At 37.6% G+C, this 27,763-nt stretch overlaps 1 protein-coding gene across 1 annotated transcript; it reads right to left on the reverse strand.

The window, feature by feature from the left end:
• Positions 1-50: 50 nt before the first annotated feature.
• Positions 51-27,459, reverse strand: LOC143846142 (ubiquitin carboxyl-terminal hydrolase 6-like). Its single transcript, XM_077354561.1, has 18 exons — positions 26,893-27,459; positions 18,814-18,959; positions 18,390-18,425; positions 18,190-18,297; positions 15,263-15,363; positions 14,987-15,113; positions 10,477-10,536; positions 10,003-10,070; positions 7,103-7,153; positions 6,671-6,779; positions 4,780-4,868; positions 4,630-4,699; positions 3,325-3,405; positions 3,087-3,182; positions 2,899-2,947; positions 738-857; positions 581-655; positions 51-351 (listed from the first exon to the last, which is right to left on the reverse strand). Exons 1-18 carry the CDS (start codon positions 26,900-26,902, stop codon positions 296-298), a joined length of 1,452 nt encoding a protein of 483 aa, XP_077210676.1. The 5' UTR covers positions 26,903-27,459; the 3' UTR covers positions 51-295.
• Positions 27,460-27,763: the final 304 nt, after the last annotated feature.

Below are 27,763 nucleotides of genomic sequence, written 5' to 3' on the forward strand. Positions count from 1 at the left end.
CTAGAAAAGACATGCATTCTCACATTGTTTTAGATTTCAATTTCAAAAAATTGACAAAAATAAATTAAATTGAGGCTGTGTAATCCGAAAACCCTTCAATGAACAGAGTCCACTTGAAGTGGAAGTTCTAATGCACAAGTATTCCTCATTTACTTGAGTCCTATTGGGGTTTCTTCAAAGCAGGGTAGAAAATTGTAGAGGTTATAAATAATAATTCAACAACACAACAATTTTTTTATCATCTACACCAATGGTAAGTTACCGTTCAACTGTAAAAGTAAACTGAGAGTAACCTTTAAATGGAAACGACTCGAGCTTTATACATGCAAATGTAAGCCATATGCCAATCACCTGAAGAACATAGAAGCATCTATAAGTATAAAATTGTAAAGCACAGATCGAAATCTATGTAGGGGTGCAACTTCAGTCGAGTCGGGTTGAGCTTTTTCTGCAAAATGAATTGGAATCAACCCAAACCTGACCAGATTTTATGGTAAAAGCTTAACCCAAATTTCCAAAATTTGACCTAAGTTGCACCCTTAAATCTATGAGATAATCTTGAAAGAAGAGGCACGCTTACCTCCCCCAGAGAGCTTTGTGATGTCTTCTTCCCTTTGAGGAATCGGATTATCATCGTCATATTGAATCCATTTCCCTGGACCAACAGCCATTTCTCAATACTTGAAAGAAATACAAATGATGTATGAAAAGGGTTTGTTCTTTGAGTTGACACTGACCACTTTCTTGTTTAACCCAAGCGACATAATGCCCGGAGTCGGCACTCCTCCCTTTGTGAGTCAGCACGGCCATCAAGTCATAAATTCCAGTCAAGTGCATTTGTTTATCGGACGATGCAGCTAGTGCATAGAAACATGTGTAGTGCATGATTAGAATGGACAATCAACAGAAACCTTGTAAATATACAAATGGATTAGATACAGCATAGAAAGATATTCTAGAGCTCCCATTGCCCAGATATCTATATTTCATTACCTATCATATAGCCTAAACCTGACATGATAAAAAGTTCTATATTTCATTACCTATCACCCAAAGCATTCACTTGGAAGCAAGGTTTTAAATTTTGGTTTCGGAATGCGTTTCGGTGCTCACGGAAACAGAAATTTCGAAATGTCAATCAAAATTCGATGAAATCAATAAAAGGTAATATTTATCTCGCCTGAAATTTCGGTGGAAATAAAGTAACGTTTCGGGTTTACCATATTTCGAGTTCGATATCCACTGAATCCGAAATTTCGGATTTCTGTCGAAATTTAAAACCTTGCTTGGAAGGCCCCTCCATGGATAGGGTGCGGCCCAAAAATCAACCCCATTGGATCATCCTAACACTGTGTGTCCATGTTTTTGCCCATTTTTCCCCTCCACAAATGGCAGGGTTAGGACGATCCAATGGGGCTGAATTTTGGGCCACGCCCTATCCATGGAAGGGCCTTCCAAATGGATGGTTTTGATCCCCCCAAAAATGTGGGCCCCCACCCTGTTTCTGCACTCGTGTGCAGGTAACGTACCTGCACACTTGTGCAGGAACAGTTTTCTCATATCTGTGTGTGTGTGTGTGTATAACATTTTGAGAGAGAGAGAGAGAGAGAGAGAGAGAGAGAGAGAGAGAGAGAGAGAGAGAGAGAGAGAGAGAGAGAGAGAGAGAGAGGGTTCCTAAACTCGAGTCCAGATAAGCTTATCTGCGCTCGAGTGAGAGAGAGAGAGAGAGGGGAAAGGGTTCCTGCACTCGAGTCCAGATAAGCTTATTTGCGCTCGAGTGTAGAAAACAGGATGGGCCCACATTTTGGGAGTGATCACCAAAGCATTAATTTGGAAGGGGCCCCGTCATGGATGGCGTGTGTACCAAAAATCAGCTCCATTGGATCATCCTAACCCTTCCATTTGTGGACAAACAATATCTGTCCATTTTTCCCTCCACGAATGGACACACTAAGATAATCTAATGGAGCTGATTTTTGGTACACACCCCATCCACGACGGGGCCTTCCAAATGAATGCTTAGGATCACCCCCAAAATGTGAGCCCACCCTTGTTTTCCACACTCAAGCGCAGATAAGCTATCTGCACTCCGAGTGCAGGAACCCTTTAGGTTTTGGTTTCGATCATGATGGAAATGAAAATATGTTGGAAGATATGGAAACATGTCAGTTTTGGACGGAAATTTTGGTGGAAGTCTTGTAAAACTACGGAAGCGTATGTAAAATGATGGACATTTAAAATGACACTTCAGGAAGTACCAGAATAACCACGAATACACACTAAAAAACCATCACATAGTAAAAAACCAAGCATAATAGCTTAAAAACATCGAATATCTAGTAACATGCATTATCGCGCATGTCTAATAATTCAGTACATACCACATTTCACATCAAATTCATATAAAAATTTATACGTTATACATACACCATATTGCACATGCAACTCATATATATATAATTATGTAATGCACATTGGTATAACATACCACTAATACACTACGGTTTTAGTGTTGGTATTCATGTCAATGAGGATGAAAACAGAAACATTTCAGTCGTTTCTTGTTACTTTTAGTGGAAATTTAAAACCACGCTTCTAGAAAAGGCCTCCAAATCACATTGAAGGAGCCAAAAAATTCAATGGCCTATAGTGGTAACAGATAACTGCCACTTGGAATGCAGTTTTGCTATTTGGCAGAGACTTCAATCGACTCTCACAAAAATTCTGCAGAGAAGTGTCTCAGAAAAACAAAGTCTTAACAAAGTTGAATATAATGACTCTTTGGTTGCATCGGACAATATCCACATCTTCAAAATCCATTTAAAATATGCAAACTTTACAGAAGTAACAAAGCATGAAAAATATTGCACAAAAACATTTTTTATTGATTATATTTACCTTCTTGGGAAGTTACTGCGGATGGTTCTCCATTTTCATTGGAAAATCCCTGCAGATGGAACCAACAAGAACCCGTTGAATAAAAATTCAACGAAATTCCATCCAACAAATATGATTTTCAATGCAGCCATCTATTTACATAAAAAATCACTCTTATCCTCCACTGGATAGACGGAAATGTTGTGTACCTCTGGTTTCAGTATCTTCACATCGTTGTCTTTCGAGCTACCATTCTTGTCCTTGGCTTTCAACCCAAGCTTGGTATTTTCTTCATCTCTTAGAATCTTATGTTGGGAGGTTAACAAAGACAACAAACAATACAAGGATGAAGAGCACCAACAGATAAATATGCTTTCATCAAAGGCAGATTGGATGTGTTTTCAAAAATTTAAACAAAATAATTACGGTATAATGAAGAAGCACTACCTGGCGAGGAGAGTGCAGCTGTGAGCGAAGTTCATCTGAACAAAGGTCAAAAACATCCAACTCCAATGGGTAATCCACTTTCTGCAAGAAAAGCACGTTTAAGTTCTGTGTCACAAATATCTCCGACATTTTCAAAATATAGCATTTTTATCGCGACATTTTGATAAAACGACAAAATCCCGAAATAATCCCAAGAATTTAAAAATATAGCAATATTTTCATTTTTGAAGTGGGATATCTTTCGCTATCTTGGTTCAATCCTACATGAGGAATGAGAGATTGAAGAGGATGTTAACCACAGAATAAGAGCAGGTTGGTTGAAGTAGAAGCATGCTTTAGGAGTTCTGTGCGATCGTAAAATACCTATCAAGTTGAAGGGAAAGTTTTATAAGACGGCTGTGAGGCCAGCCATGTTGTACGGCTCAATATGTTGGGTCACCAAGAAGCAACATGTGCATAAGATGAGTGTAGCGGAGATGCGAATGCTTTTAGATGGATGCATTCACTTTTAGATGGATGTGCGGCCAAACAAGGTTATAACGAATTAAAAATGAAGACATCCGTAAAAAGGTGGAGGTGGAGGAGAAGATGAGAGAGCACCGCTTAAGATGGTTTGGGCATATCCAATGTAGGCCTTTGGATGCCCCAGTGAGAAGAAGTGACTCGTACGAAGTTGGTGGAGTAAAAAGAGGTAGGGGCAGACCGAAAACAACTTGGGTAGATACAGTGAGGAAAGACATGAGGGCTAGGAACATAACAAAGAACATGACCTTCGATAGGATAGAATGGAAGAAAATGATCCATATAGATGAACCCAACTAGTATCACCTGTCAGGAATAGACTTAGTCAATTTGAGCCGGGTAGATCCTTTCACATTCTTCATGAAAATTTTCTAAAGGATTCATTAGCCGACTACAACTAGTCTGGGACAAAGGCTTAGTTGAGTTGAGTTGAGTTAATATTTTCATTTTTATCATAAAATATCGTGATAATATCACGATTTTATCCCGATATTTTTACTATATTTTTTCCTTAAATTTTATATATTTACATATTTTTTAAATAATTTTATTTTTTATCATTTTTTCAAATATAAACCCGAAAAAAATAAATAATACTACTTCACACAAAGACAATAGAAGCATATAAAACCAGGGAATGAAATGGGCCACTTGTGAACACAGAAATTAGATTCCCAACACCACCGGTTGGCTTCCAGAGGCACCCATAAAAAAATAAAGGTTTTTATGAAAGAACATAAAATTTGTAGAATAATGAGTGGAAAGAGATAAAAACCACATTACCCGCAAAATCTTTGCCTTTTGATTTGACTCCCTTTTCCAGAAGAAGCGGACAAACTGAACAGTCAAATACCTGGAATATAATAAGCATAAGCAATCTCGCAAAATGAAAGCTGCCGTAAATCAAACCATATGGAATTTTTTTATTCTTGCCTAGGCAAGCCATTGATGCATGACTCTTTCAAATAAACTGCACTGCGTCCCAAGGAAGGAGAAACCTTCTCTAATTCTGATTTCAGACCCTGCATGGATTGTATTAGCAAAGGTATTAGCTGCTAGGAGACAATATCAAGTTGCATCATGGAAGAGCCTATACGGAGCAAAGTTGTTTACAAAAGGAAAAAGGATTACCATGAAAAGGAAATTGTGGTGGACTGTGAAGGAGAATTTCTCTGTAGGGCATTACTTAACATGTAGCAAAGTCTTTTAGAACAGTATGGTACAAAAGATGATACCGTACAGACATATTATTTTTTGCTTTGTTACGACTGAACCTGTTTCTTTAGTACGTAAGCTGAGATTGAACCATGACCTCAAGGTTGTGACCACAGTTTGGGTTTAAGACATATTTTTTAAGGAATTATGATGTAAACAAACTGACGAATTGGCTTGTCTTCAACTTCGATAATACATTCCTTATACAAAAATAATTGTAAAAGAGTGTGTATGCACATACAGGTTTAACATGCAATACATTCCACATACACGTACACAAACATACTAATGGGATGAGAAGATTACAAATTTGCTCAACCATCTCCTTATACCTAATTTTTTTGTTTGACTGATAAGACCCAAATTGTTGCATCTTTGACATCAACCTCGATTTTGAGCAATTTGTAGGTTTTAGAAGCATGGATCATGTTCCTGATGAACTTCTATTGTGAAGAGACACTCCCTATGAGGATGAGGTCTTATCAAGAAGCCCATATTTAAGAGGTTACAAATTTTGACCCCGAGTTGCAGGCTGGCTGGATCTTCCTGATTTTGGATTTTGTTGCTGATATCGAAAGGGTGACATTTGTAAGCATTCGAATTGCAAAGTTATTATTGCATCCATCATATCTGCCACAAGATCAACTCAATGCCATAATTGCGACTTGTCATGCATCGGTTTTGTTAACTACCATTAATGCTCCTAACACATTTTTGAAACAGAAGTACAATGATTAAAGAAACTAAGTCCCACTGTGACGCACATCAGCAAAAAAATCTAGCAATGACATTCAGAGATTGTAAGAGCTAAACATTTTGCAAGTCTGTATCATTAATATAAAAAATGTATTGATTTAATTATATAAATCAACATGTAAACTAACAAGTACAAATATTACAATATAAAATTAATATATTTTAGGGAAATGATATCAGCACAACCATGTTTTGATATTTTTAATAACTCATCTTGTTTTCTAGTATTTAAAGAGCTGTCAAAGGTTATTACAGTTCCCCAAAGGCTCTCAAAAGCCAATTAAAAAAGAAAAGACAAGCTGGGTTTGTGCAATTATTAAAACATGGTTGTCCTATTAAAAACATGGGTTTGTACTTATATTATTATATAAATTGTATTGCTCAAAAAATATTATTAACTAAATTGTAGAAAACTATAAAACAAGTTCACATATTCATGCAGTACAGTTATTAGTGGAGTTATTTTTTTCTCAGACATTTATACCCCAGTTCCCTTCATGCTATCTTTGGGATGAAAGTCTAATAAACATAGATCATGTTTGGATGCACCAAATATTTTTATCAGAAATGGGCTTGTAAATGCACAAAATAATGAATACATTCAGAAGAAAGATGCAAACATGGATATACGGTCATCAAAATTTTCCAATAACTTAAAATGAGAACCATGAAAGATATAAAAAATCCCTCATCCAATCCTCGCTGACATTCCAATGATATTTAAGAAAAGGCACAATATTAACAATATTAAAGCACACTATAATCTTCAAAAAGTAAACACAGAAGGCATGAAACTTGGCATTTGCTTTTTTTATAATAAGATTAGAAAAGTCTTTCCAGAATTAACACTTACATGTTTTAGCCCCTCATGCAAATGGTTCACTTCGTGTGAAATGTGGCATTTGAGTGAATATACTGATTCTGTTTCCGAGTTCTCTTCACCACTTTCCGCACAATGGACCCTGGAACCCAAAATCATCTTGCAAGGGTTACAGACCAAAACTTATAATAGCAAGCTGTAAAACATAAAGTAATTCCATAGGATACTAGCAGTATGAACCTAGTTCTGGGTGTCAACTGTCAAGACTCCAGATCAAAAAGTGTTGTAGGAGAAACTCTTCAAGGATGTTATATTTTACATCAGATATTTGGAAATAGCTTCTATGCCAATGCAAATATCCATAAAAGAAGACGAAATTAAAAACTGCTCTCTCCATAGTCAGCATAGACATTAAAGAACCCAAACCCGGCACACGACGGTTTAAAAAATGTTATGCATCCATACCTGCTGACAAGTTCAATCCCGAAGAGTGACTTCACAGCCTCAGCATTTTCCCTTCACAACAACAATATAAGTAATTAATAAAGCAGTCATATAAAAGTCTAATATTAAATAGTAGGCTAGCACACACATAATCACACACACACGCAGAGAGAGAAAGATATATATCGCACACATACACACAGATGTGTGTGTAATATTGTATATGTATACGTATATGCATATTAACATATAGGGGCGCTCCTTTCTTCATATTAGGCTTCTGAGTTGTATTACAATCGTATGCTACAAAGAAGAAAGGGCGCATCCGCACATGATTAAACACAAAAATACAGATAAAGGTAAGAATGGGCACAAGTAAATGGCTATAGCCAAGGACAGAAAGGGCTAGATGCCCATGATTGACAGCTGATGAACTGCCTACAAGGCTACAAGTAACAAGCCAAGGCTGATACCAGAAAACAGATGGTTCTTCAACCGTTTATGTGGGATTTACCCACCTGTTGGGATTCAAGGGCCGCCACCTTGAAAATTCACCCTAATGGAAGGGTCGATATTATTTTTTCCCTCAAATTTGAGGCTCTTTTGGCACTAATATTTTGTGACCTTTACATTGTATTTGAAAAACGAGTGTTCTCCCCATGATGGCATTTTTTTCAATCATATTTTCATCGCCTTGACAACACGTGATATGCATCTATCTTCACCACATCACGTAGAACTTCATATTTTTCTGTCCAATTGCATCTTGGAGGAAAAGAATGCTCTCTCTCGGGGATAGAATTACCCTAATCAAGGAGGTCCTTGCTTATCTTCTCATTTACTATATATCGGTTTGTCAAGAGAATCGAACAAATTCAAAGAATTTTTTTCGTGGAATGACAGTGAGACTTCCAGGAAGTATCACTTAGTAGATATTTGCAGATCCCAGGAGTCACTATCTGGGGTGATTTTAGAAAATTCAGGTCACTTTTCCAAGAAGGAATCAGGTCCAGGGTTGGCAATGGCTGAAAAATCAAGTTCGGGCCGGACGAATGGTGCAGTGGAAGATCCATGAGGTTGCAATTCCTGAACTTTTTAGGATGACTCTGAAGAAGGATAACAATGTTGCAGATTCTTTTCGCAGAGTCAACGAGAAAGTAGACTATACTGTTAAGTTTTGAAGAAATTTCTTTGAATGGAACGTTGAGCAGCTCGCCTCCTTAGCAGAATTAACTTGATTTACATTAGGAGACAGGGTGTAGATTGGAGAATTTAGAGGTAGGACCCTAGCAGGGACTTCTCGGTGTCGTCCTTTTATTCTCATCTGTTCGACTTTGACCATTAGTGTTCGGCTCATGCAAGGAGAGAGTGGGTATCTAAGGCCCTTAAAGAATAAAGGCATTTTGTTGGATTACATGTCTGGACAAGATCCTTATTGTTAATCATCTTCGTCACCGGGAAAAAAATTATTGTCAACCATTGCGCTGTATGTATTGCTGATGTTGAGTGTTGACCATCTCCTGATCCATTGCAGATTTACACGAGATTTGGTACTATATTTTCTCCTTTTAGGGTTAGTTGGGTCATCCCGGTTCATTTTTGCTGAGTTCTTGGAGGCCTTCTAATTTTCTCCTTGGTCTTCTATAGGCAGAATCCTTTGGCACCTCACTTTTGTTTCAATGATTTAGTTTGTCTAGGAGAGAAAAAGAAGTCTTCAAAGGCGTGTCCAACAGCTGAAACGTATTCAAAGGCAAACCTTCTCTGCGGTGATTCAGTGGGCCTCATGCTTGATTTCCCAGTGAGTATGTCCAGCAAATCCTGGGATGAGATCATGTCGAGTGTTTGCAAAAGGGAGCGCCACAACCCTAGGAGTGATTGAGGACATGACATAGAGATTAGACACGTTTGGTATCCCACACATGCTAATAAGGCTAAAGACTTGCTTTTTCTGACGTCAGTAGAGTTGCAGTTTCTGTCTTTGGCTTTCTTCCTCCTTAAGGTCATCCTGTCGTGGGTTCTCCTATTTCTCTTTCTCTATTTTTTGTTTGTTTTTGTAGCCTTTTTTTTTCTTTGAAACCTGCTCGGCCTCTTTGTAAAAAAAATGTAAGGTCCAAAACATTGTGAAGGAAATTTTCCCACTTTCTGGGGTGAAATTACTGTTCAACCCACTTTAGAAACTTGGACTTAAGCACAAGAACTCTACCAAGGTAAAAAGGAGTCGACTCATGTGAGTCAATGATTAATGTGGTCAGCTTTTCATTAACTCAGGTGAGTCAAACGAGTATTTGATTGACTTGACAGCAAAAACTCAAGCTTGAGTTGAGAAGCCAGTCAACATAAAATCTACTAGACTCAGGCGAGTCTATGATGACTGACTTGGGGAGTTTTTACAGTGGTTCAATCCACTAAAAACTTCAAAAGAGAACTAGAAGAACAGGTTCAAGTATGGTATCCTAATATCACAATTTTTTTCAATCAATTTCAATTGCTAGAATGAAGGTCATAGAGACTATGACAACCAGGTATGAGTCCGTACTCATTCCTGGGAACAAAGATACGACTCAACTCGGATACAAATACTGGTATCACATACCATAAAGCACAAGACATGTATAAATAAATTACCATAAAACTTAACTAAATTTAGCTTAGAAGATGAAACTGCTAACAAATTTAAAATAGAATCAATAAGAGTGGTTATAATTGCAAATGTCATTAAAAAGCAAAAAAAGCATGAGTTAATAGAAGACGGTGACATATTTTTGGAACATGAGCAACAACAATAACCATTAAGTATAATGGATGAGGATCGATTCTGTATTGTGTTGGACACGATAAGTTAAGCCACAAGTCTCCCGATATCATAGCTTATAGATGCATGCATTGCCACTTTCAATAAGATCTAACACAAATGAAAATACCTTGATTCTGGTGACTTCAGAGATTGAAAAAGTGTATACATAAGTTGGGTCCAACATTCTTCAGCATCCTATCAATCATTTGAGAAAAGCCAAGCCAAACTCAGTTAGCAAAAAAAAAAAACAGGATATTAAAGTCAAGTGTCTTAGGGCACGTTTGGCTACCATGAGTTTTTTTTCATGATAAATCGGGGGTCTCCTAGAGGAGATGAGGGTGAAGTGGCTAAAAATCAAGAAACAAAAAAAAAGGAAGCCAGTGTCTCCGGTGACGAGAAGCGGTCAAAAAAAAAAAACTCTACTCAAAATCCAATCGACTGTTTCCGGATTTTTTGCCGCTCATCATCACTGGAGACACTAGCTTCCTTTTTTTGTTTCCTGATTTTTAGCCACTTCACCCTCATCTTTGGAGACCCCCGATTTATCATGGAAAAAAAAAATCACGGTAGCCAAATGTGTCCTTAATACAAAATTAAATACCTGTTGCATGAAGGCACCATTATGCTGCTGGCCGAACTGAGGGTACTTCTTACGTAATACCTGCCCAAAGGATGCGGCCAATTGCTATAAATGAGAAAATAACGTAAAATTCTAATGAAACATGAAGAATTTTTTAGCAGGGTGTAGATGCAAAACAGGTCAACCTAATGTCTATATAAAGATATACCACAATTGCACCAGAAAATACACTCATAAATAGCACAAGATCTTTGAAATGCACAACTATTATATGAATGAAGAAAGCATTCCAGTTAGTAAACAACATAGTGTATTTTCGAAAGCTATGAGCATCCTACTTTCCTACCAGTGAGGAAGATATAAAAAGAAGACGGTACAATGATAATGTACAAATGTTTATGGATTTTGTGATTTCATTAACATCATATAGCAGTGATAGACAGGGGGGGACATTTTTTGTGATTTCATCCCTTTTCATTATTTTACGAACATTTTGCACTATAGTTTTTCACTTCAACCATCCCCTATCTAATTGGCTTAATCTTTCACTTCCCCCATCCGGAATCTGCATCCGTGTTTATAAACACCACACTCAATACTTGTCGTGCCTGGATTCCCAATTGTGCTGCCATCAAAATTGAGTTTAGTATAGGGTGATGTGGAGGCAGACACCATATGATGATTGTCATTGTCAACTTTTTCATTCAAGAATCTCCACACTAAGGATGGGGAGTGGAGAACCCAAGAGTGAGGCAAGATAATTGGTATGAAGATTTGAGTAGGAGGAAATTTGAGAAACTATTTTTAGCAGCATGGAAAGGGACAGAGAACCAGGATAGGATGGCTTCCCAATAACATTATTTCAAGCGTAGAATTTTCTTAAAGAGGACACTACAGGGATACTTAATGAATTTCATGAGAGGAGATGCATTGACTATTGACAAGGAAGTAATTTACATTCATTACCTCATTATTTAAAAAGCTACGTTACATCGGTAAGGATACGAGTGTCGGAATCCGACACAGGTATCGAGTGTCAGATTCGGCAAACCTCAAAAAGAACGATCCGTGGATTCGCCAAAATATTTTAATCAATTCTCAAATTTTATTTTTTACATAATAATATGGTTATAACAAGCAATATATTGTTACTTGTTAATCCCCATTTCGTAAAATAATGTTAGATTGGTTATTAAAAATGAGCAATTAACAAAAAAAAAAGTTAATATATAAGAGAACATTTTCCAAATCATCCCCAAAATTAACTTATTTTATATTCACTTTTGTTATTTCATATTAAATCACAATTTTACCCATGTCTCTTAAACTTGATCAGTTTTCATCTATTATAAACACTGTCCCACAACCTCCTTGGGTGGGTCCCACCGACGAGATCCTCCTTCCTTAGAAACCCTCCCTTTCATCTTCTCTCCCTCCTTCAAAAACAACACGAACAGTGGCGTACGCTCGACAGAGCTCCATGAAGTGCTTATTATACACCTTAGTTTATCACTTTAGTACCACTTGTATATGGACCTTCTCCAACTCCTAATATGTCTTCGCTATCTCCAGCTTTGATAGGCCACCTTCCACTCAAGACCTGGTATCTGATACGCCCACAACGAAACCCCCTAGGTTTCAGACGATTTGATTTCTATTGAAAGCTATGCAAAATAGAGGAAATAAAGAATAGTAGCATAGCAAATATTGATGGTATGTAAGGGATGGAAAACCGTTATGCAAAATAGAGGAAATAAACAATAGTAGCAGAGCAAATATTGATGGTATGTATGTGATGGAAAACCATTTCATAGACGAATTATATAGTTTTCGATTTAAGTTCGTTCTTATTTTCTGAACCTGGAGTGCAAAACATCCACCATCAACAAGGAGCACAGTCAAGAAAGGAAAAGAATAGTTCCAAACCAAGGAAGCAGGATTCTTCCCTGGGAGCCTTCGATTCCCGCTCTGGCAACCTTGAGCAGGATTCTCCCCTGGGAGCCTTCGATTCCCGCACTTGCAACCTTGTTCCAAACCTTCCCAAACCCTTGAGAAGAAAACCCCATTTGAACATCGTCAACCAAAGCTCCTCCCTTCCCCTTTTTATATTTATTTTTGAAAGATGTTTTGGATGACCAGAGATTATTCTGGTGGAGAAAACGAATGAGAAGAAGATCGAGATTCTGTGCTAAGGTGTATATTAAGAGGACGTTACAAAAGAAGAATAAATACTTGTATGCCATTATATGAGGTGCACGGAACGAAAGCAAGGTTTTAAATCTCAGTTTCAGTTTCGGTATAAAATTTCGTACGAAATCTTGTAAAAATTTTCAAAACGTTTCACCGAAATTTCTGAAATTTCCGAAACATTTCACCGAAATTTAGGGTGAAATTTTGTACTTCACCGAAACGTTTCACCAAAATTTCCAAAATTTCACCGAAACGAAACGGTTCGGCTGAAATTTCCGAAACGTTCCTGCGAAGTTTTGTACTTTTCCGAAACAATTTGTATTTCGTTTCGTTTTCTACCGAAACGAAACGTTTTGGCCGAAATTTAAAACCATGAACAAAAGTAAGGGATCGCTGATGTTATGCGGTAGCCTTAATTATGAATATGTTTATGGATCAATGGAGCGTCTGAAATCATTTTGCAAATAGTCCAAGATGTCAGAAAGGTGTTTGGAATTCGGTAGACCTTAATAATTGCCCGCCACATTTGGAGTCTACCTAGCTTCTTTATTTCTTTTAATTACGTTATGTATTAAGTTGTTTTAAGTCATGTTCATGTTCCTATTCACGCCACCATTCATGTTAGTACTCATGTTACTATTCACATTTTGAGGGGAGTAGTATGTATGTCACTGTGAAGGATTTGTGAGACTTTTGATATTGAAAACTGACATTTTGCTTTGGGAGGCACGACTTGCCATCCTTGCCAAATCATGATTTAGGGTTTTGCAAATCCTAGGGGATTAACTCCTTGCTCTTTCTCCTTTCAATGTGTTAATCTCGTTTTGATTATTTCCAGGCATTCGGATCAAGTGTTACATATCTGATCGATTGTGTTCAAGATATAGCATCTCTCCAATTTAACAGCATCATGATGGAACGAGCAAGGCAAGATGAGTTTTGATGTTGGATATCAAGCTCTCCGTTAACAAGTGGGCAATGGCAAGGAAATAATCTTGGGGTGTTTCGGTTGAAGAATTTTGAGATTGTACTTAGCATTATTCAGCAAGATAGATTTATATCTTAGTCCCTCCCCAAATAATTGCATTAAACTTTGACTTTGTAAAAGATCTAAAAAGGCAACTTGGGGCTGGCCGCCAATGAGGGGGTTTCTAGAAATCACTTGGGGAGATTGTCGAGGTATTCTCAACTCCTATTTGCGTTGAATACCTCAATGAAGCAAAAGGATGGCTACTTCTTACCGACTTGCATATTGTGAAGGAAAATTTAGGGGTCTACTGTTTGCGGTAGGTGATTTTACTAATGTGATAGCTTAACCTAAGAGATCAAGATAGGGTCCGTCGAAGCAAGCTAACATGGTATTAGAAATCATTGATCTTAGTTGAGTTGGTACCGTCTCTTAGAAATATCCCAAGAAATGCCAACAATGTAGTCCTTGGGGAGAGAAGGTGGATCTTTTCGAACTTCGAATGGCATGTTCATTTCCTCTTTCGTAGCCACTAATGTAGTTGTTGCTTCTGTAATGCGGTTATAGCTATTGAAATGGTGGTAGCCTCAACTCCAAGCGTTTGAACTCTGTACTCTTATTCTTCATTTTAATTGCAAGGGCTCTTCATTTGCCCCTCTTTGTCATTATATCCCTAGGGAAGCTAAGGTTGGCCTGGTTTCTTTAAAAAGAACAAAAGTTACAAGTTTTGTTTTTTGAATGGCGACGAAAGTTAAATCTACAAGTTTTGTTTTTGAATGGCGACAAAAGTTACAAGTTACAATAAGATTTTTTTTCAAGAGCGATAAGGCTTTTCTTTAAAACGAAAAAAAGGTTAAATCTACAAGTTATTATCATACTTAATTTCTAGAATTAATTATACTTTTTAAGTTAAGAAAAAGGACAAAAATCTCACTTTCACGAGAGAGAGAGAGAGAGAGAGAGAGAGAGAGAGAGAGAGAGAGAGAGAGAGATCTTAAGAAATCTTAGAACTATAGGGTGTGCAGATCGCTAAACATTTCCTTTTTCTTTTTTCTTTTTTTCTAATTTTCTAGTTCTTCTCGACTCTTTAGGGCTTTTAGTGGACTCGTTCACCTCGGCCCAATTCAGTCATTGACCTGGCCAAGCCAATTAGAATTACTATGATTGAGTTCATCAAGTTCCAGTTTTTACACATTGACCAATAGTATTTTATATTTTCGTATACAAATCTTTAATAGATTATATTTTATCAATCAGATCACTACTAAATCCTTGTTAAAGATTTTGTTTTCAGGGCCCCAAAAAGTAGTGGATTAAGGCAACTGATTGAAATAAGAGCATCATGATTAAAAAATTGGAACAAGAAGAACTAACCATCCAAAAATGCATAGGGGCAACAGGCTTGACATTTCTATCAAGCTCACCAAATAGATCTCGCGTGGCAACGGTCAAAAGATGAGACGATTGATCTAATTCATTGCTCCTCCCAGAATATGGATACCTGCTTAGAAAGAAAAAAAATGAACAAAATTGTCAGCCCACCAAACAAAGGTTTATCCAATTTGTGATCAAAGCACACTTTGAGAGAGTGCATCGTAATTCTTCTATAAGGAATAAAGTAATATCATGCTCTGAAAGAGGTAAACTCACTTTAGTAAAGCCGACTTCAACTCTGGAACCGAGTGAAGGCATTGTAGTGTAGAATTCATGTAGCAGGTATTTCCTAGATTAAATAGACCAGCACTGTGTCCCTTGCAATAGAAAGCACAATTCGTAAGATCACAGAACAATTCTGCACGCATAAACAAAACTTCATAACCATGCCGGTGAGGCTTGCACATTAAAACAAGTTGTGATATAAAATAAAAAAATTCAATTTCATAAGGTGTTGATTTACAGTTATGAGCTATGCCAAAGATATTATACATATATATTACATATATGAGGAATGATAAAATGAAGGGCGCCCCTACTTGTCAAATATCAAAAAGTGCATTTATTGTTATTTTGTCATTACATCTGTATGCGCCATTGTCATGTTTTTCTGTGCACTAATAAATGCACTATTTGGTTAGATCTTTGCCAAGCTTTAAGTTCGTCTCGGCTTATGATTTATGGCACGGCTGGAGGGAGGTTTGTTCAAGCAGTGGTCATGTAAAACCGAGTGGCCCCAAATGGACCCCTCCGCCTACCGGTTTTCTTAAGTTTAATTTCGATGGATCCAGTTTCGGTAATCCTCGTCTTTCCAGGGTTGGTGGACTCCTCAGAGATGAGGCGGGAGACACGCTGTGGGCTTTTTCTGGCCCCATAGATGTTGCGGATTCTAATGAAGAGGAAATCAGGGCGGCCTTGCAGGGCTTCAGGCTAGCAGAGGCTATTGATTGGGATAAACTGCTAGTGGAGGGAGACTCACTTAATGTCATGGAATGGCTTCAAGGGAAAAAGTTGGTCCTGTGGAGATTTAGGAGTTGGATAGATGAGATTAGAGATCGCACTGGAGTGGCTAGGGTTACTTTTCAGCATGTTAAAAGGTTTGCTAATGAGGAGGTAGACAAGCTTGCAAGGGAAGGTGTAGGGAAACAGGAGATTGAGCTTTTTGATTTTCTTCCCCCTATGATGTTTCTTTGTTTTGTTTTGCTTTCTTTTTTTAGTCGTCCTTCTCGGTCGGCTTTGTATATTATTTTCCTCTATTAATGATATCTAACCATTCAAAATAAATAAATGCACTATGTGGAAATTGACCAATAGGGGCTCCCTTCTAATTGGTTTTTGCAAGGGCGCCCTTCAGTCTATCAGTCCTCTACATGTGTGTGTGTGTGTGTGGTTGGGGGGAGGGGTGTATTTATAATATATAAGCTTATATGGGCTGGACATCACTAACAAAGGGGGCCACTTTGTTTGGATGATCCAAGGCATTCATTTGATAGGAAGGGTTAGGATGATCCTATGAAGCTGATATTTTGGGCACATTCTATCTATATGAGGGGGTATATATATATATATATATATATATATATATATATATATATATATATATATATATATATATCAATTTCCACTTTATACGTTTTCAAATGGCATTAAATATCCTTCTACAAGAGTTCCTACAAAGGAGAAACCAAAATTATACATTTCTATTGAAAGTCTGAGAGACCAGGAAATTTGTCTGGACTTAAGAATTGGAATGACTAACAACTGAATAAATTAAAACCATGAAGATAAAGCGTTCTCAGTTTAACTCGCAAGAGAAAATATTAAATATGAATTATTAATCTTAAAGTTATATATTGGCATGAGTAGAAACATAAAAGCAAACAAAAAAAATATAGTCTTGCTCCCTATGCCATGGATATAAGCAGAAATGAAACTAAAATTTTTGAGACAAAAGACTTTGAATAGAAACTAATAATAAAAAGGCTGCTGATATTGGCACTACCATGTTTTAATAATTGCACAAACTCAGCTTGTCTTTTCCTTTTTAATCGGCTTCTGAGAGCTTTTGGGGAACTATAATAACCCATGTCAGATGTTTATAATTGGGGTTCGCAGAAACCAAAATAATTCAATCATTACAAACAGAGACCCGATCCCCACCACACACACACACACACGACAACCCACAGAACAGATAACAAAATTATCCTTGCCGGAATTTTGTCGCTGCTCGCTACCATCAAAGTTCGAGTTTTAGCCACCCTGGGGCAATGGTTGACCACTTGTCGGGAGTTCTATTAAGGATGGAAAAGTCGACATTGATTAATATCTTGTTGTTAATGATATCTAGAACAACAGTAATTTAAAATATAGGAGATTTGATATATGTTTGGATACAATAACAATTATCTAGTTGATAAGTTGGCAGTGCAAATCCAATTCCTACGAGTCAATCAACATTTTAAAGCTCAAAAGTAAAATTAAAATAAGGGTTTCTTTCTTGGCAGTGCAAATCCAATGAAAAGGTAAGGTTTGATGCTGATGGGCTAGCTACCAAAGGTTACCATGCAGCCTTCCGCTATTTGGTAAAGCCACGTCATATTCTCTACCTTTGGGCTGTGTTCCAATTGATGATGATTTTTTTTTTAAAAGAATAAAATAAAAAAGGATTAGGAACACCAATTTTAAAAGACGGAAAGCATAACATATTTTTAATCAGCATTTGCATATTAATGTAATATGGCATCTAGCTTGAATAGTAAACTTTGTTATGGCAGTCAAATGACTCGAGATTCAAATAGACTCCTCACAATTTATTCGTAGTGGAGACGCATACAGCGATATAAATCACATAATTGTTAAAATTTTCAATTCAAAATAGCAAGCACAAACAGCATTTAACAGGCAGATATAATAAACTATATGATTATAGCAATTCCTCAAAGTCAACCAACTTTATAATGCTAAAAAATAAAAATAAAATAAAATCTTTTGGACTGCAACATTGTGCTTAACTGAATTTGAACTTCGATACGGTGATTCATGCATTTAAACAAATAATAGTTTGGTAAAAGTGCTATGTGAATCAAATGGAAACATTAACTTTGAGAGCAAGGCATGAAAATTTGCAGGCAGGAACTTACCACAGCAATGGCTTGTTCTTCTTCCGGAAGGTCTTCCATGAATACAGGGCCCTTTTCTGGAGCTATCACAATTTCATCAGCAGTTCCCATCATCATCAATTTTTGACCCTATGCACAAATATAGTGAATCGTTGTGAACAACACATTAAAAGAACATGGCCAAGAGATATTGGAGTTACAAATGCTAACAGGACAGTTACCTCTTTGACTCCTATTGTAGACCAATCAGCATCATCCTGCATTGACCGGTGAATGAGTCAAGGTTTCAAATGTCGGTTTCGGCCACAACCGAAACCGGAAATTTTCGGTTTCGGCCGAAATCATGTAAAATTTCGGAAAATAATTTTGGTATTTTACAAGATTTTGGTGGAAATCTTGTAAATTCTGGATTTCGGTGAAATTTCGAATTTATGTACTTTCAGTGTCGGTCCCGGCCAAAATCCGAAATTTAAAACCATGGAATGAGTCAGCAAATCAGAATGATGTGACCTTAGCATCCTAAGTGCACATAATGAGAACTCTACCATGGGAATTTGTTGTCCTCAAAGTGTTCCATGGCATAAGCTAGCTATACATGCTGTGGATCACAAAATGTATGCGTGGCAATATAAAAGACTTTGGTACCTTCAATAAGCCGCCTTTCACCATAATCTTTTGCCTTTCAGGGGGTACTCCAGTTAGGTCATACAACTGGCACTTAAAAACTAAAGGAGGTTGACTTGTGTCAATTTCTACTGCTCGAAACAGCTCCTTTTGCCATTTTACGCTCACTGCATCAAAATTTAACAGTTGCAAGTGTTAAAAGTACTAGTAATAAGATCCAAGACGCCCACCAAAAATAAAAAGAACTTCATTTTCTATATTAAAAAAAACAGATAATCTGTAGGACCACATAAAAAATCGAATAAAAAATGAAGGTTTTCCAATCAATGGTTGGGATTCAATTGCCAATTCTTCCTCAGGTGATTAAAGTTGCCAAATCCTGATCACAATCATCGGATCAGTGGTTCAAACAATTCATGTCCATGTATATTCTTATTTCCATCGGTGACGGGATTGAACCCGTGACCTCAAGGTTCATACTCCAGCTGCCACTAAGAGATTAAATCTCAATAATACTCAACTCAACTCAAATAAGCCTTTGTCCCAGACTAGTTGGGGTCGGCTAATGAATCGTTTAGAAAATTTTCATGAAGAAGGTGAAAGGATTTACACGGCTCAAAATGACTAACTCTAATCTTGACACTAGTTGGGTTCCGTCTACATGGATCATTTTCTTCCATTCTATCCTATCCAAGTTTAATAATATAATCCTTTATTGATTATATTATTAAATCTTAATAATATAATCAAAAAAATAATCACATGCAAAATCAACAACCAGGATCATAGAACTCTTATCAAGAAAAATATACAGAGGCGTCCTTGCATGACAATTATGGAACCTTCTCCTTTTGCTTTAATGGAGTCACCTTCCATTGAAAAATAATTCATCCATCTGATGTATTTGTGACTTTCTTTGAGGGAATAAGACATCTTCAAGGTGGTCATGAGTGGCAATGAAAGTAGCCATGGTACATTTGAACTACCTTGCTTATACCCACCACTAACTTTGGGGGCATCGTATATCAAAGTATTAGATTTTACATTATCTTACAAACATTCCATAGTGTAATAAATTAATACTTCCTGAACTTTCACAAATCTGTGTATAAATGGACATGTATAAACCTTACATTTTTGTGGAGGTAAAATGGACGTGTATAAACCTTCACAAATCTGTCCTTTTTTTGCCTCCACAGTTCGAATGGTTAGAACGATCCTATGGAGCTGATTTTTTGGGCACCCAAACACGTATCTATGTGAGGGTCAATCAAATGAATGCTTTGGATCACCCAAACAATGTGGCCCCCACTGTATTTTAAGCTAGTGCGCAGATAACTTATCTACACTAGTGTGTAGAAACTCTTCTCTCTCTCTCTCTCTCTCTCTCTCTATATATATATATATATATATATATATAAGAAAACGGTTCCTACACATATGTGTAGAGAGTTCTCTACACACTAGCTTAAAATACAATGGGGGCCCACATTGTTTGGGTGATCCAAGCCATCCATTTTAAAGGCACTCACATAGATAGGGTGTCTACAAAAAATTAGATCCATAGGATCATCCCAACCCTACGATTTGTGGAGGTAAAATGGATGTCTTTAAACCTTTACAAATTAGTCCATTTTTTGCCTCCACAGTTCGAATGGTCAGGATGATCCTATGGATCTGATTTTTTGTGGACACTCTATCTATGTGAGGGCCTTAAAAATGAATGGTTTGGATCACCCAAATAATGTGGCCCCCACTGTATTTTAAGCTAGCGTGTAGATAACTTATCTACACATATGTGTAGGAACCGTTTTTTCTCTCTCTCTCTCTCTCTCTCTCTCTCTCTATATATATATATATATATATATATATATATATATATATATATATATATATATATATATATATATGAGGAAAGTGTTGGTGAGCTTAAGCTCACCAAACTTATGGTGAGCTTAAGCGCCCAATCACATTGGGGCCTACTTTGTTAGGATGATCCAAAGCATTCATTTGAAAGGCCCTTACATAGATGGGGTGTGTACCAAAAATCAGCTCCATAGGATCATCCTAACCCATCCATTTGTGGAGGTCAAAATGGACAGACATTATTTGTCCACAAATCTGCCCATTTTTGTCCTCCACAAATGGAGGGGTTAGGATGATCCTATGGAGCTGATTTTTGGTACACACCCTATCTATGATAGGGCCTTGAAAATGAATGGTTTGGATCACCACAGAAAATGTGGGACCCATGTGATTGGGGCGCTTAAGCTCACCAACACTTTCCTCTCTCTCTCTCTCTCTCTCTATATATATATATATATATATATATATATATATATATATATGAATGGATACAAGTGACATAATACCCTTTAAGTGACGTCTAACACTCTCCCTCAAGCCGGAGTGTATATATCATACATTCCGAGTTTGTTACAAGCATCCTTCAATCTAGCAGGACCTAATGGTTAAGTAAATACATCGCAAATTGATCTGTTGATCGAGTGAACATGGTACATATTTCACCTCTCTGAATCCTCTGGCGAATGAAATGGCAATCAACCTCAATGTGTTTAGTTCTTTCATGAAAGATTGGGGTGGTGGCAATATGGATCACACTTGTTATCACAATATAATCGTGATGGGCCTGAAGATGAGAGACCAATCTCTAATAAAATTGAATGCAACCAGATCAGTTCTCCACTTGTATGACATAACCCTGTATTCTGCTTCTGCACTGGATCTGGACACAATGTCTTGCTTCTTGCTCCTTCATGATACCATATTACCTCCAATAAAAGTACAATAACCAATTGTGGACCTTCTGTCTGCTGGAGATCCTGCCCAATCTGCATCAGTGAATCCCTCTACCCTTTCATGGCCATTATTCTTGAAGCACAATCCTTTTCCAGGAGTACCCTTCATGTAATTGATGACCTGAATTACTGCTGCCCAATGTGATGTACGAGGAGAATTCATAAATTGGCTGACCACTCCTACAGCAAAAAAGATATCAGGACGAGTAACTGCCAAATAAATCAACTTTCCAACTAACCTCTTGTATCGTCCTAGATCATCTAACAAGTCAAGGAGTTTGACATTTTGATCCATGGGTGTGGATGCTGACTTTACCCCCATATAATTTGTCTCCTCTCGAATGTCTAAAGTATACTTACTCTGGAACAAAGAAAGTCCATACCGAGAACGAACGACCTCGATGCCAAGGAAATATCTGAGGAATCCCGGGTCTTTAGTAGAAAACTCCTCCCGAAGGATATACCATCATCACCTGTGATTACGATATCATCCATGTATACTATAAAAAAAATATAACCAACTGTGGAATGATATTTCGGTTTCAGCACAAACCGAAATGAAATTCACATGAAGTCGTTTCTTTACAAGATTTCGCCAAAATTTTACCAAAACTTTGGTCATTTTTGGACTTCTTACAAAATTTCCACTGAAATTTTAAAAATGTGCACCAAAATGTTATAATTTCCACCGAAATTTCAACCGAATCGCCAAAGTTGACACCAAAATTTTAGACATTTGGTCGAAATTAAAAAAATAAATGAAATCATAGTCATATTTCTACATGATTTCAGCTGAAATTTCAGCCCGAAACCGGTGGTGGCCGAAATCAACACCGAAACTGAAATTTAAAACGTTGCCCACAATCACCACCAACCAACAACCAACAATCGCCACCACGAACAAATCAACCAACCACCACCACCAGTAATCATCAAGCACATAACAAATGATAACAAACAGATTGCCACAGTTAGCAACAACTCTACCACCAACAACACAAACAACAAGAATCACCACGAACTACAACCACCTCCAACAACCAACAATCACCACCAACAACCACGAACAAGAATCACTAACAAAATGCTCAACAACTCCACCAACAACAATTATGAATAATAATCACCATCAACAGTCACCATCAACAACCAACAGTCACCATACACAACCAACAGTCGCCACCAACAACAATTATGAATAATAATCACCATCAACAGTCACCATCAACAACCAACAGTCACCATACACAACCAACAGTCGCCACCAACAACATTCAACAAGAAACACCAACAACCACAAAATCATCAATCAACAAAATGGATCACCAACAACCACGAACGAGAAGCACCACCAAACAAACTGGCAACAATTACTAAAAAATCCACCACCGACAACAACCAACAATCACCAATCACAAATCCAATCACTTTCAACAACATCAAGATGCGGTTCCGGGACAAACAAAGGGTCTAGTATACCCAACAAACATAGGAGAAAGAAAAGAGGACCACCAACCAATGTCCCGGAACCAATAACGGAATAAAAGAGACGAAGAAACAAGTTTAGAACATAAAGAAAGTGTGGATTAGGGACTGATATGAATAGAAAACGAAGTTAAGTGATGATATCAACACAAGAAGAAAAGAAAATTGATGTGAGAGAGGGGTCTAGGGTTATGTTTGAGAGAAAAAATTACATTTAGGATCTTTTAGGGTTAGGGTTATAATTCAAAATGGGACTTTTGGGATGGGAAAAAGGGAAAAGGGATGCGCGAAAATTATTGGGAGGTCGGATGAAGGGGGAGCTAGGGTATAATGAAGAAAAACTCAAAAAAAGGAAGGTTTGGCTAGGTCTATGGTTGAGGGAGGGGGCACATAGGGTTAGGGTAACGGTTAGGGTTGTGTGGTGGGGGAAGATTAGGGAGATAAGGGTAGGTTTAGGTTTTATTGAAAAACCAAAAAAAGTGGAGAAGGGATTCATCTCGTCGCGTCTTCGGATGGTGGGAGTGGGGCGTCTCGTCTTACATTTCGTCTCGCCGCGTCTTCGAGATCATTGACTCTCACTACCATAAGCTTTGATACCATGTTAAGTTCTTACATGATGATGAGATTGAGAAGAGAAAAGATGGAGAATGGCGTGAGAGAGAGTTAGAGCTCTCTCCTCATGAAAATGATATATATATATATATATATATATATATATATATAAATGGTTACAAATTACACAAATACCCTTTAAGTGACGTCTAACAAAGACAAAGAAAAAAATAAAAGGAAACAAACCTACTTTCCACAAGGGAAAAGGAAAAATAAAAGAAAATAGGTGCTCGGGAGGGAGGAAATCAAAACAACTCCAAACCCTTCTTCGAAACCCCATTCCTGACTAGTCTATCGGCTACATAGCGACCTTCTGACGAGTTGGAAAGCAACACTCGAATCTCTCACCCAATCTTGAATCTTGTCAAAGACCCGAGAAAATCTCCATGAGTAAGTATGAGAACCTCTGAGCCATCGAATCGCATTAAGAGTCTCCACTTACACCACCACTTTATCCATGGTTTCTCTCTCCAACAACTTTAAGCCCTGATGTAGTGCACGCACTTCCGCCTCGTTAGAATCGGTGACCCCAGTGGGGCCTGCGAATGCCCATCTCACTAACCATTTCTCGTCTTTGAGTACGCCCCCAATTCCTACTGGTCCTGGGTTCCCCATGCTAGATCTGTCAAAATTGAGCTTCAAAAGGCCTGGGACAAGAGGCTCTCATTCCTGCAATATCACAAGTCCCTGCTCTGAGATAAAGCAAAAAACCTTCCACCCATTCCATAGGTCAAAAGCAGATACAAACCTGAAACATGGAAGAATCTTCACCCAGAAGGTCGTTAGGGCAATCACTTTGAAATAAAGGAAAGAAGGGCTTTTGGCATATCCTTTCGATACACGGGCATTTTTCTCTTTCCAAAGCACCCAAATTGTTGCTAGGAGAGATACATTCCAAATGTTCTTTACTTTCTTCCTCCATGGGATCGACGACCAACAGTCTAATAGATCTATGAGTTTGGCTGGAAAAACCCTGGACATTCCAAATTTGCCCGATATACTACTCCAACACCTCCCTAGCCAATTTGCAGTGCATAAATATATGATCAACTGATTCTTCAGCCTCTATGCGAAGTGCACAATAGTCAATGATCACGTATCTTGCTTTCGAAGGAAACCCACCATCTGAATCCGATCAAGGAGAGCAGCCCAGCCAAAAGCACATACCCTGGGCGACGTTTGGAAAGTCCATACTCTAGCTACTCTAGAGGGCACAGGGCAAGACTCAAGGTGTTGATAGAAAGATTTGACAGTGAACTCCCCAGAAGAATTCGTCTCAAGAAACCTGGCCACCGAATGGAGCTCTCTATAAAAGAAGTTCCCTCTGAAAACTAGCATCCACACCACCTTGTTTTCTCTACGGTCAAAATAATCTCTCACCAGAGCCTCCTTGGACACTGCCATAACAAACAAATCCTGAAAGAGATCCTTCAAGGGGAGCTGGGTACACCACTTATCATGCTAGAACCTAATCTGATCCCCTGAATAAGCTATGAATCTAGCTCCTATAAACTTGTATAAACTTGTGCTTGTAACACATAATATCTCTCCAGACTATTACCCAAGCCTGCCTGAATTTGTCCTCAGACTCCCAATGGCCAGAAGCGAAACCTTACTTGGTTTCGATCACTTTGGCTCAAAGGTGTGAATCTTCCTCCCCAAATCTCCATAGGCATTTGGCTAGGAGAGCTTGATTCACTTCCTTTAGCTTTCTTATGTCTAAACCTCCTACCTTGATGGGTTTAAAGATGTTCTCCCAACAAACCAAAGGGATTCCTTGCTTCTCATCTAAAACCCACCCCTCCCAACACACACACACACACACACACACACACACAAAATCTTCTCTGAATTTGCTCGAACCTCTTAATTATGTTCATGGGACATTTGAAGAGGGACAATTGATAGATTGGAATGTTCATCAACACCACCTTTATAAGACTAGGTTTCTCTTCTAAGTATCCAGCCTCTTCTCTACTCTTTCTACTATAGGGTCCAAATTCATCTTCTTAGGTCTCCCCACCCAGAGGCAATAAACACTTCAAAAGATAGATAAAAAATGATAACATCTTTCTAATGTGTTAAGGATCCAAAAAACTGACAATGGACCGAGCTTATGTCCGACAAAACTATTTCAAATTAACCTGCTCTCATACCCCAAAACAAAACAATGTTTGGATTCTTTTTCCTTTCATTGGTTCATTGTTAGAAGCATTGAACGAATAGTTAAATATTGATGGTTGTTGTAAACTAAAATGGACTGTGAACCTATTCTAAATCTAAGGACAATATTTAAGGACGCAGATCAAGAAAGAGGTCTAGAGTGCTAATAATATGTATATCATTGTAAGTTCCTTGAGTCACCTAGACTACTAAAAGGATACTATGAATGTCAAGAGCATTGTAATTGCATTTGCAATTGCAAATATATTGCTAGTTATCATCCATATCTTGACCGGTGAATATAAGTTATTTTCTATGCATGTGAACATGAGGCCGATTTACATGCTATTAAGCAGATTATACCAGAGGAATTTATATACTCTTATTGAAAATTCTGTTAAAAATGTGCACTAACATATACATATATACACAGAATAACTCCAATTAATAAATTGATCATACAAATGGATGAGAAACATGCAAAAATGGATAAATAAAAAGGGAAGTGATGTATTCGCTTCGCCCCCTTTCTACCCCGGTCCACCCCTTTAGTGTAAAAAGAGTAGTCATAAATACAGTAGAGGGGGTGGCATGGAGAAGAAAAGGGGGCGGTTATATCACTTCCCAACAATAAAAAAAACACATAAAATGCACATAATCTGCCCCTACCATTCCCCAAACAATATTTGCATTGTAAAAAGAAATGAGTAAAACTAATAAATAAAATTCACTACCACTTCCAAGTCAATCTCAATACCAACATCCAGAAATTGAAGACTGAGACTACTCAAACCCAACTAAACCCAGATCAGAAAAAGAAAATCACAACAACCCAACTCGAGAAAAGCAGAAATTAAGCCCCAACCATGGCACAAGATAAGGGGATTCGAAAATCTAACAAGCAAAAGCATTTTCGATACAGAGATTGCATAAACAAATCAAGTGGATAGTAAATAAAGCATGCAGTCTTCAATAATCTTCAAAAGGAAACGAAAAATATAAAGATGTATAAGTCTTTAACCTGTCGGCATGTTTTTTCAGAGGTTGGTTGTGAGAAAGGAAAAGGGTTACTTGCAGAAGGAGCAATAGAAGGAAATAGGTGGCCCTTGAGATTGAATAAATAGGCGGAAGAACAAGGGTCAATAAAAAAGGAGGGTGTTTTGGTTAGTTTAGTTTAAGAACAAGGGTCCTTTTGTAATTTGAGGATAATAGAAACGTGGGCTTTTTCGAAGGTCTCCCAAGGTTATGTGATGTCTCTACATTTGCCATCCGAAGAGACTATAGATTGAACCTTGTATTTTTCTTCCTTTTTTTGGAATGATAGAGAGGATTTCATTACTAAAAGCGAGGCCGAGAAGGTCCTAACATCAAACAACTCTAAGCTCTCCCTTGATACTCCTTCTCTGGCTAATCTGTTCGCGTCGCAGATCTTCTAACATGGTTAAACAAAACCGATGTTGATCCCAATCTATCATTAATCTAGTCAGAGAAGGCTGCAAATCTCCAGAGGAACATGAGACCCTCCTAGCCACCTTATGACGTTAAGAGAATCACCTTCAATTACTAACCTGTTCAAATTCACATTTTGTAGTGATTTAATTCCTTGATGAATAGCACGAACTTCCATCTTGTTTGATTTTGCAAAACAAATTGGGTCTCTAAAAGCCCAAATCACTACCCCTTCTTCATAACTCATAAAATTTTCCATGAAAAAAAGACAGATTCACGCATTAGCAGATGATGGGCTGTTAGAAGAAAATAAATTTGTCATCTGCTAATGCGTGAATCTGTCTTTTTTCCAAGGAAAATTTTATTAAAATTGTGTTATAATAAAGTTTTTTATGAGTGGGGCCCACCATTTTATACCACGTGTTTTGATAAGTTGGGGCCCA

Source organism: Tasmannia lanceolata, unplaced genomic scaffold (assembly GCF_043159265.1).
Source record: "Tasmannia lanceolata isolate RefF3 unplaced genomic scaffold, GAP_Taslan_0.1 ptg000015l, whole genome shotgun sequence".
NCBI lineage: Eukaryota > Viridiplantae > Streptophyta > Magnoliopsida > Canellales > Winteraceae > Tasmannia > Tasmannia lanceolata.

Bases quoted from the DNA above. Each gene is read 5' to 3' on its own strand.
- LOC143846142 (XM_077354561.1), bottom strand. The intron at 7,154-10,002 runs GTATTTTCATTT...GTTGTTGTGAAG, and splicing joins CTGAAGTCACCAGAATCAAG to GGAAAATGCTGAGGCTGTGA. The intron at 3,406-4,629 runs GTAATGTGGTTT...CTTTTCTTGCAG, and splicing joins AAAAGGCAAAGATTTTGCGG to AAAGTGGATTACCCATTGGA.